General features: G+C 58.0%; 1 protein-coding gene across 1 annotated transcript in view; it reads left to right on the top strand.

The window, feature by feature from the left end:
• CACNA2D4 (calcium voltage-gated channel auxiliary subunit alpha2delta 4) overlaps positions 1–8,712 on the top strand; it is a 49,607-nt gene extending 40,895 nt beyond the window's left edge. Inside the window, exons 29-40 of the mRNA XM_038767737.1 lie at positions 2,465–2,526; positions 3,299–3,343; positions 3,780–3,842; positions 4,929–4,999; positions 5,094–5,169; positions 5,739–5,791; positions 6,026–6,078; positions 6,534–6,554; positions 7,287–7,404; positions 7,574–7,686; positions 7,805–7,887; positions 8,244–8,712. Of these exons, the coding sequence (XP_038623665.1) occupies positions 2,465–2,526; positions 3,299–3,343; positions 3,780–3,842; positions 4,929–4,999; positions 5,094–5,169; positions 5,739–5,791; positions 6,026–6,078; positions 6,534–6,554; positions 7,287–7,404; positions 7,574–7,686; positions 7,805–7,887; positions 8,244–8,330 (845 nt within the window). The 3' untranslated portion in view covers positions 8,331–8,712. The remainder of the gene's footprint in view (positions 1–2,464; positions 2,527–3,298; positions 3,344–3,779; positions 3,843–4,928; positions 5,000–5,093; positions 5,170–5,738; positions 5,792–6,025; positions 6,079–6,533; positions 6,555–7,286; positions 7,405–7,573; positions 7,687–7,804; positions 7,888–8,243) is intronic.
• The last annotated feature ends 2,137 nt before the right edge of the window (positions 8,713–10,849 follow it).

The raw sequence follows: 10,849 nt of genomic DNA, 5'->3' as shown, positions 1-10,849 counted from the left end.
CCATCTCCCCCTATCCTCCTAGTCCTCTATCCCCCTTCCAAGCAGTGAGAAGCAGTGCGGCTCAGTGGAAAGAGCCCGAGTTTGGGAGTCAGAGGTCGTGGGTTCTAATCCCGGCTCCGGCACTTGTCAGTGGTGTGACTTTGGGCGAGTCACTTCATTTCTCTGGGCCTCAGTGACCCCATCTGTAAAAAGGGGATGAAGACTGTGAGCCTCACGAGGGACAACCTGATCACCTTGTATCCCCCCCCAGGGCTTAGAACCGTGCTTCACACATAGTAAGCGCTTAACAAATACCATCATCATCATCCTCATCTCCCCCTCCTATTCCCCCATCACCCCCATCCCCTCCACCCTCCTATTTCCCCATCCCCCTTCCATCCTCCCCATCTCCCTCCTATTCCCCATCCTCCTCCCATCACCCCCCCTTTTCCACCCCACCCCCTCTCCATCCCCGTCCACCCCCCATCACCCCCTCTTTACCTCCATTTCCCCCCTTCTCCCCCATCACCACCCTATTCTCCCATCCCCCCATCCTCCCAGCGAGCCACCTAGGGAGTGGGGAGGGGGCTGGGGGCCATGGGGGATAATCAATCCATCAGTGGTATTTATAGAGCGCTTACTGTGTGCAGAGCACTGTACGAAGCGCTTGGGAGAGAATCATACGACAGAAATGGTAGACCCATTCCTTTCCTGTAAAGATCTTACAGTCTAGAAGGGGGAGATAGACAGGAATACAAATTCTGGGTATGGACCAAAGTGCCGCGGAGCTGAGGGTGGCGTGAATATCAAGTGACTAAAAGTGCAAGCTCAAGTGGGGAAGCAGCACAGAGTAGTGGCTACAGCCCGCGTCTGGGAGTCAGGAGGTCGTGGGTTCTAATCCCGGCTCCGCCACTTGTCTGCTGTGTGACCCTGGGCTGGTCACTTCACTTCTCTGGGCCTCAGTTCCCTCATCTGTCAAATGGGGATGGAGACTGTGAGCCCCCCGTGGGACGGGGACTGTGTCCAACCCGATCCGCTTGTATACACCCTGGTGCCTGGCACATAGTTAAGTGATTAACAAATACTATTATTATTATTATTATTATTATTATTATTATTAACACAGAAGGGTGAGGTTGTAGGGGAAATGGGGGCTTAGTTGGCAAAGACCTCTTGGAGGAGATGTGATCTTAATAAGGCTTTGAAGGGTAAGCGGGGGGGGGGGGGGGGGGAAAGGGGGCTCTGCCTCAGTGGAAAGAGCACGGGCTGGTGAGCCAGAGGTCATGGGTTCGAATCCCGGCTCCGCCACTAGTCAGCTGTGTGACCTTGGGCAAGTCACTTCACTTCTCTGGGGCTCAGTTCCTTCATCTGTAAAATGGGGATGAAGTCTGTGAGCCCCACATGGGACAACCTGATGACCCTGCATCTACCCAAGAGCTTAGAGCAGTGCTTGGCACATAGTAAGCGCTTAACAAATACCAAATTATTATTATTATGGGGCTGGGTTGAGGGGCTGACTCCCAGCCCTAGGCTGTTTCCACAAACACACCAACCTATCATCCAGTTCCCTGCGGGAAGGGAATGAGCTTACCGATTCTGTTATATTGTACTCTCCCAGGCTCTCAGTACAGTGCTGGGCACGCAGTAAGTGCTCAATAAATATTACCGATTGGTTGATTGATTGATCCATGTTTGTCTAAATTTAACCCTGAAAGAGCTGAGTTCTTTTTGTTTGTTTTTGTTCATGCCGTTTTAAGTGTTTACTGTGTGCCTGGCACTGTGTCGGGTAATCAAGTAAAAAAGGTCATCGGGTTGGACATAGTCCCTGTCCCACATGGGGCGCACAGTCTTCATTCCTGTTTTACAGATGAGGGAACTGAGGCCCAGAGAAGTTAAGGGGCTTGCCCAAGGTTAGACAGCAGACAAGGGTTGGAGCTGGGACTAGAACCCGGGGGATTCAATATTTGTTCTCCCTACCTCTTAAACTGTGAGCATCACATCAGGCAGGAACTGATTATCTGGTATAATAATAATAATAATTATAATGGCATTTATTAAGCGCTTACTACGTGCAAAGCACTGTTCTAAGCGCTGGGGAGGTTACAAGGTGATCAGGTTGACCCGCGGGGGGCTCACAGTCTTAATCCCCATTTTCCAGATGAGGTAACTGAGGCACAGAGAAGTTAAGTGACTTGCCCAAAGTCACACAGCTGACAAGTTGCGGAGCCGGGATTTGAACCCATGTCACCTGACTCCAAAGCCCATGCTCTTCCCACTGAGCCACGCTGCTTCTCTATCTGCTGGTATCTACTCCAGCCCTTAATACTTGGCATATAGTTAATAAGCACTTAATTTATTCACCCCTCCCTCGGCCCCTACAGCTTTGAATAATTAATTAATTATTATTATTATTAGAGCTCGCGCTCTGCTTTTTGTCCCTTTCTCACCCCTCCACACCCCATCTCCTGCCCTGTCTTCCCGCTAGCCTTAGGGGTGCAGATGAAACTGGAGTCCCTGAGACGCAGATTCTGGGCTGCTACGAAGCAGGTAAATCTGACCTTTCTCGGGGGGCCATGCCAAGGGGTGGGCTGGGACCGGGGGTGTGTGTCCAGGCCAGTGGAGGGAGGAAGGGGATTTCCCCGCTGAAGTCTGTGAGAGACCCGCCCTCTCTCAGTGGCAAGGCCCAGTTGCCCCATGCCCGTGGTTCTGCCCGGCCTGTGGTGGTCACTGGGTCAGGATTTTGCCAGGGTGGACGGGTCGGGGATGATCCCAGCCACCATGTCCACGTGGGGGAGAAGGAAGGGGTGGGATAAGGTGGTGAAGACAAGTTGGGCCTACTTGGTGGGCGTCTAAAGGGACGTGTCCTCTCTCACTCTTCCTCCGCCCTCCCTGGGTTGCCTGCCGTCCCCGGCCCTTGGCTGCCCCCAGCCCAGTGACACAGATGTGAGTACTGGGGTGGGCACCTCCCCCTTCTGCCCCTTCCCCATCCCCCTCCCCTCTCCTTCCCCTCCTCCTCTCCATGCTTCTTTCAGCCTCTTCAACTAGGCTGAGAGCCGGACGTGCCCCCGACCTCCTGTCAGCCTCCAGCTCGACCTCTACTCTCTCTGGTGACCCTCAACTAGCCAGTCTCAGCTGGTGGGGGGCCGCTAAGAGTCTCCCCTCACCCCCTGGCCTGCGCTACGGGGGGAGCCTGGTCTAAGTTGAAATCCGGCCAGTGTTCGTACACCTCTGGGGGGCCCAGGCCTCTCCCCAACCCCCTCATGGCGGGCGGGGGTGTCTATGCGCCACGCCAACCTGCGGATTCTCTGTCACCCCACAGTGCAGCCGTGCGGATGAACGCTGCCCTTTGAGCTGCCAGGACAGCGTAAGCTCTTCCTCCCAGGGTGCCCCGCCCCCACCATCGCTCCTCGTGCCAGCTGGGCATCTGAGCTGTGCCAAACTCTGCCCAACTCGGGGCACCTGTGCCCTCCCACCTCCCGACTCCCACCTCTGCACTAAGGTCCCTGCCCCCGTCCCCGGGTCCCAGGCCCCCACAAAACCAGTGGTGTTTTCTGAGCTCCTCCTGTGGACAGTGCACTAGATTCATTAGTCAACCAGTGGTATTTATTGAGTGCCTTCTGGATTAATCAACCACTAGGAGTTACTAAATACCTCCTGTATGCAGAGCCCTTGGGAAAGCACTTCAACCTCAGAGCTCAATTCCCACCTGGGGTCAGCTTCCACCCCCATTACCCTCTGACCCAGGAGCTCTGGGGCCAGAGGAGGGGTGACAGGCCCCACCTCTCCTCTCCATGCAGCAGGACCTGAATTGCTACATCATCGATAACAACGGCTTCATCATCATCTCCAAGGAGCCCCACGAGGTACCATGGGCTGGGGGAGTGGGCAGAGGTGCCGGACACTGCCCGGTGGTGGTGGGGGGGGGGGGGGCGGGCAATCCATTCCAAGGACCACCAACTTCTCCACCCCCACAACGGTCTTCCGCCCGGAAGCCCAGGGAGTCAGAGAGGCGGCGGGGTGAGGGAGGAGAGGCCCAGCAACCATGAATGGGAAGGCCTGAATTTGAGGGGAGCATGGGGGGCCACAGAGACAGGGAAGAGACAGAGAAGGATACCTGGAGAGACAGAGAGCCATTAATCAGGCAATCGAATTTACCGAGTGCTTGCGTGCAGAACATTGGGATAAGCGCTTGGGATAGTGCCATAAAATAGACATGATCTCTACCCACAAGGAGACGGGGATACTCTCCCAACTGCTTAGTACAGTACGCTGCACATAGTAAGCACTCAATAAATACAATCGAAGGAATGAATGTAGTTTACAATCCAATGGGCAGGACAGACACTGAAATAAATTGCAGGTAGAGGGAAAAAACGGGGTTTACAGATATGTACCTTTGTGGGGTGAGTGCTAAAGCAATGCTGAAGTAGCAAAAGTGGAGTTAGGGAGAGATGATTAATAATAATAATGGCATATATTAAGTGCTTACTATGTGTAAAGCACTGTTTTAAGCACTGGGGAGGTTACAAAGTGATCAGGTTGTCCCACGGGGGGGCCTCACAGTCTTCATCCCCATTTTACAGATAATTGAGGCCCAGAGAAGTTAAGTGACTTGCCCAAAGTCACTGGATTAGTCAGGGAGGGCACCCTGGAGGAGAGACACAGAGGCAGAGACGGGAAGAGGGAGAGATGGAGAGATATACGTGGAAGACGAAGAGAGAAATGGAGACAGACACAAACAGAGAAGGAAAGCGAGATGGAGGGAGTGATACAGAAGATGAAGAGATGGAAAGACGGAGAGAGGCAAAGAGAGACAGGAAGCTTTTCGGTACCGGGTGGGCTGAGTGAGAGAGCAGTTGGCAGTTCTGCCAGAGACCCCGGGAATCTTCCGGCCTCACAGACACCACCCCCACCCCCAGCCCAACTTGGACCCTTTCTTGCCCTTGCAGACCGGAAGGTTTCTCGGGGAGGTGGACGGCTCCATCATGAGCCAGCTCGTCTCCATGGGGATGTTCCGCCGGTAGGGGACACCGGGGAGGGAGGGGCAAATAGGGGGGTGGGGGGGCTGAGCGGGACCCTCCTCACTTGTTGCCCCACTGCCCACTTTCTTCCAGGGTGACCATGTACGACTACCAAGCCATGTGCAAGATGGCATCGCCTCACTACAGCGGAGCCCAGGCCCTGCTCAGTGTGGGTATTCATTCATTCATTCATTCAATCATATTTATTGAGCACTTACTGTGTGCACAGCACTGGACTAGGCGCTTGGGTATCTGCCCCCCGCCCCTGCCCGAGAGGCCACCAATCCTCGCCAGGACCTACCCACCTCAAGTCTGCCCAGGTCCCACTCGCCCTCTCTCTACCCAGGCCCCGCATTTATTTGAGAGCTTGCTGTGCGCAGAGGCAGAGACTGGAGGAGGGAAAGAGATGGAGAGATAGACACAGAAGATGGACGGAGGTGGGCACAGAGGAAGAGATGGAGAGACAGACGCAGAGAGACAGGAAGCTGGAAAGAGAGATGGAGAGAGGCACAAGGGCAGAGACAGGAGGGAAAGAGATGGATAGACACAGAGGAAGACGGAAGGAGAGATGGAGAGACAGATAGAGGCAGAGGGAGAGTCAGGGAGCTGTAAAGGGAGAGATGAAGAGACAGTCGGTGGCAGAAAGAGACTGGAAGAAGAGCCAGGAAGAGTCAGGATGGGGCTGGGCAAGGCAGGCAGAGCGGGCTGGCGGTCACATTGCCCCTTGTTTTCCCTCAGCCCCTTTTGGCTGCGGCAGCTACTGTGAGATGGCTGGTGACGGAACTTTTCCTGTGAGTCCCTTGTCTCGGCGGGGCCAGGGTGGGTGGATCGGGGGTCCAGGATAAATCCCAGGGGAGGTAAGATCGCGGCTCTGCTGTCACCCCTCTCTGGGGGCGAGGGCCCGGAACGGGGAGCAGAGCGTCGTGTCGTCGACGCGTGCCCCCCCCATCCCCGGTCTGGTCTTGGGTCAAGTGGCTGGCGTTGAAGGAGCGCTCCGGTTGTCTGGGTGGGGACCTGTCACACAGGGTCCTCGTGGAGTGGATCACCTGGGGCCCGGCCCGGGACGGAGGAGCCGAGGGTGAGGCCCTGCTGAAGGACCGGGGGATCCCTTCGGGGAGGGGGTGGGTGGGAGGGAATGAAGGCCCGGCTGGTGTAGACGGTCACCTAGGGGTAGGCCTCTTGGTGGGAAGGCAGAGGGCTTTGTGTTAACTCCCCACGCCCACCACGGGGCTCCCCCTGCCCTGTCTCCGCACTCCCCTATGGCATCACACCGCTTGTGACATCACCTCCCTTTGTGACCTCCCTGGGTGACATCACCTGTGCGTCTCCGTCCAACCCCATTTCTCTGCTTTGGGACACCACCTCCCTCTGTGACATCACCCCCCCCTCCCCCACAACCCCGTGACATTACCTGTGGGTCTCTGCATGAAACCATCTCTCTGTTTGTGACATCATGTCCTCCCACGGCATCCTCACCCGTGTGACATCATTCCATCCTGGGGCCATGGTCCCCCGGTCGCGTGAACCGGGCAGCCAAGGCCGTGTTCCACCACTGTAAGTAGGGGAGGGAGAGCGGTGGGAGGAGGAGGAGGAAGAAGAGAGTTGAAGTGGGCGGGGGGGTCTGGCTCAGAGACCCCAAGCCCAGGCGCCATTTCTGGGCCCAAGGTGGGGGTGTGACCTTCTGGCCTGGGTCTCCAGGGCAGGAATGAATTACCAGACAGACAGACTCCGGCCTCCATTTCCTCACTCTGGCTGTGGGCTGGTCTGCCTGCACAGTGCATCTCCAGGGGGGTGCAGAAACTGAGGCCCACTCCCAGCTCCGCCACATGTCTGCTGTGTGACCTTGGGAAAGTCACTTCCCTTCTCTGGGCCTCCGTTCCCTCATCTGTAAAATGGGGATTAAGACCGTGGGCCCAATCGGGCCAAGGTCTGTGTCCAACCTGATTAACTTCTATCTACCCCAGCGCTTAGAACTGTGCTTGGCACACAGTAAGTGCTTAACAAATCTTATTACTACTATTATTATTATTCAGTCGCTGGTGATTAGGTAGCTATCAGGGTCGGGCACTGCCTCTTCCCTGTTCCTAAGCCCAGGCCCAGGTTGGGCGTACAGCTCTCGCTTGTTGTGGTGGGAGGGGAGGGGTGGCCCTGACTATGGGGAGTGGGGTGGGGAGGGGGCAGCCCCAACTCTGGGGTCCAGCCCCTGATGGTTGCGGGGGGCTGGGGGGGAATCTCCTGGGCTCAGCTCACCCCATCCCCATCCTCGCCCCCTCTGCCCCACCTTAGCCCACCGGCCCCGGAAGCAGGAGCAGCTGCAGCCCTGTGACACCGAATACCCGGTGTTCGCGCACGAGACGTCGGTGACCGAGGCCCACGGCGTCCTCGACTGCGGGAGCTGCCGCAAGTGAGAGCCAGCCCCTGGCCCCCTAACCCTGGGACCCCTCCCCTGGACGACGCCGGGCCCGTCTCTGGGGTTGGGGGGGCGTGGAGGGGCTGGGCCGTCCCCACTCCCTGGTGACCCCTGGGCCTGCAGCCCACCCCGGGCCCACAGCCCACCCCGGCCTGTCCGGCAGGGAGTTGGTAGCCCGCCAGGTGCCCGGCAGTAACCTCCTCCTGCTGGTGACCGAGGCCGCCTGCCGCTGCGGCCGCTTCCCACCAGTCCTGCAAGAGCCCACCCAAGTCCGCTATATCCTGCGCCCGGATCCGGGGGCGCGCGGGAGGGTAGGGGAAGGGGGGGAAAGGGAAGGAGCAGGAGGGTGGAAGGGTCCCCCCAAGTTGGGGTTGTGGACTTTAACGGACCCCACATAATGCGTCAGTCAAGTGCGAGCGGCTGCGGACCCAGAGGCTGCGCCGCAGGCCGGACACGTGCCACGCTTTTCACCCGGAGGTGACAGGGAGGGGAGGGGTCATGACCCCCGGGCCGGGGGCGGCCACCCTGCTATGAGGATGCGCTCGTCCCAACGCCAAATTTACTGTGGGGTTCTGGCGGGATGCAGGGCCCCTGTCATAGTATCTCACACCCCCAAAACAACCCCTCTTTTCCCCTCCCCTTCCTGCACTCCTTCCCCACATCCCCGGGACTTCCTCCCTGAGTCGTCCCCCCACTCCGTGCTCAGACCCCCGAGGGACCCCTGCCCCTTTCTTCCTCCCCTGGAGGTCTGATGTCTCTCTCTCCATCCACCCACCCACCCACTCATCCATCAATCGATCCATCCACCGACTGACCGACCACGGGGCGATCAGGAGAACGCAGAGGATTGCGGAGGAGGCGCGTACACAGCCCTAACACTGCCTCTTCTCCTGCTGCCGCTGCTGCTTCTGCCACCCTGATCGGGGGGTGTGCGCCCCGCAGGCCGCCCCCTCCCTCCCCACTGGCGACCCCCAGCATGGCACCCCCCTTCTGTCCCCAGGCGGCCCGCTGTGGTCTGCCATCTTCCTCTCCTAGCCGACCCCCATACCCAAAGTCGGGGTGACCACCGGTAGAAACTCAGCCCAAGACTAGCCCCCACCTACACCCACCCCTACGATTGCGGGCCCTCCTTGGCAAGGAGACCCACCAGCTCTGCCCCCACCATCACCCACTCCCTAGCCCATGGAGGACTTGGGGGCAGGGTGGGGGAAAGGGAAGCTGGGACCACTAAATCATCAAAGGCAGGGATCTGGTCTACGCATGCTATTGTATTGTCCTCTCCCCAGTGTTCTGCACACAGTAAGCACTCAATAAATGCCCTCGATTGACTGAGTGGGACTCCTTCAGCAATCCGGGGCTCCCGCCGGGCACCTGGGCAATAGAAGAATGGCCAGCCAGGAGTACATACATTCATTTTTATTGAGCGCTGTGTGCAAAGCACTGAACTAAGCGCTTAGGAGAGTCCAATATAACAATAAACAGACATCCCTGTGGCTGACCCCTTGTGCCAGCTGCCTTCCGGGTTTCCAGATGGAGATGTGCTCTGTACTAAACAGCCGGGACGTCCAGTGGAAGCAAGGCAAGTCCCTGCCCACGTGGGGCTTCTGCTCAAGGAGCTGGGCCAGGATAAGGCTTCGTGTGGAGTTCACCCAGAGAGGGCTTGTGAGCAGAAGGGGAGAAAATCCACGTGCACATTCTGCCTCATAATTAGCGGAATTCAGGAATACAGCCAGCCCCCAGAGGCCCCCCGCCATCCTCCGCGACCCCCTTCAACCTTTGTGGCTTCTAAGGGGAACCAGGGGGATCCTCCCAAAAGACCACTGTTTAATGGGGGACGGGAGGGAATGGAGGCCGCAGAGTAGGGCTCCCCGGTTCCTACCGGCCTCGACTTCTCCCCGAGTGCTAGGAAACAAAAAGAGGAGGGGGGGCAGTGAGGTTCTAAGCAGGGACCGCACTCCCCCACTGCACACCCACACATACACAACCAGAGGGACTCTTCACTGCGTTAAGATTAGGTGGAATGTTTATTTTTCACCTGGCTGGCTTTCCCCCAAGAGGTTGTGCTATTCTAAGACCAGGTTGACAGCTTTTGTGGGGCAAAACGGGGGTATCCCTGAGCACGTACCTGAAGAGCGGGCCCAGGTTTCTGATTTGTGTGGCTGCTCCGGTGGAACAGGTAGCCGTTTCCCTCCCTGTGATGCCCGGGGTGAAGTGGACCGGGCTGGGCTCTCCGAGCCAGGCCTGTGCCCGCTTACAGCCTGACCCTTTGCTAACGGCAGCTTACCACTTGTGCTGAAAACTTCCCCACAGTTCAGCCCTGGCCTGACCGGTCCTGAAAACCCTACCCATAGTCCCTCCACTCCTGTTCCCATGCCTGTCCAGTCTGGAAATCCTTCCCCCAGTCCAGCGCTCACCCGTCTGGTCCTGGAAACTTACCCATAGTCCACTGCTCTTCCCGCTTGTTCAGTCCAGAAACTACCCACAGTCCAAACCTCTCCATTCCGGGCCCCACCAGGCCTGTTATGCCCCGAGAACTTCCCCACGACCTAGTGTTTTCCGCTCCTGCTGGTCTATCTGGTCCTGAAACCCTACTCATAGGCCATTGCTCACCTATCTCAATCCCCTCCCGGCCTGCAGTCCAGTGCTCTCTGCTCCTCAACCTGGTCCAGCCCACAGTCCAGTACTCTCCGTTCCTTCTCCCCCTCTGCCTGCCCTGAAACCTTACCCACTGTTCAACGCTCTCTGCTCCTTCTCCTCCTTGGCCTGTCCAACCCTGAAACCTTACCTCACAGTCCAGTGCTCTCTTCTCCTTCTCTCCCTTGGCCTGCCCAGTGGAATCCTGCCTCCGGCACTGGCTTCGAGTATGGCTCCTTTTCCCAAAAGGTGTGGGAAGATCGTTGGCGGGGAAAAGCTCAGGAGCAGGGACCCCTTCTCCACCTTATCCATCAGGCCTGGCTAGGGTCCAACACCCGAGAGCCCGAGGGCAGGGTGGGGCGGGCCGGCCTATAAACTTGGTCCACACGTGCCGGGCCCCAACGCCCGGCATCGTGAGACGTTGGACGCTTCTGGATCCGAAGCCTGACGTTCTTTCCCACCGCTTCAGGGTGGCATGGAGCTCAGCCTCATTCTAAGTCCTCTTCTGGACCCCATTCTCCAGCCCACCCCCCATCCCCTCCCCTAAATCGAGGGGCCTCAGGGGAAGGATGTGAGGGGATGAGGGGCACCCACAGGCTCTGCTCCAGGCTGAAGACCAGCAAGCTGTGCCTGGGAGTGGCTGGGCCAGGCTCGGAGCAGGTCGGGGGGCAGAAAGTTACCGAAAAGGAACATGAGGGATCCCAAAGCCAGGGTGGGGGCGGAGGCCTGGCCAGAACTGAGAACATAGCTGGTTGCCAGGCTAGGGCAGCGACATGGCCTGGGTGAGGGAGTGGGGAAGGGGCAT

The sequence above is a fragment of the Tachyglossus aculeatus genome, chromosome 27 (assembly GCF_015852505.1).
Source record: "Tachyglossus aculeatus isolate mTacAcu1 chromosome 27, mTacAcu1.pri, whole genome shotgun sequence".
Classification (NCBI taxonomy): Eukaryota; Metazoa; Chordata; class Mammalia; order Monotremata; family Tachyglossidae; genus Tachyglossus; species Tachyglossus aculeatus.
Note: the sequence above shows the minus strand (reverse complement) of the source record. Positions and strands in the feature narration are given on the sequence as shown.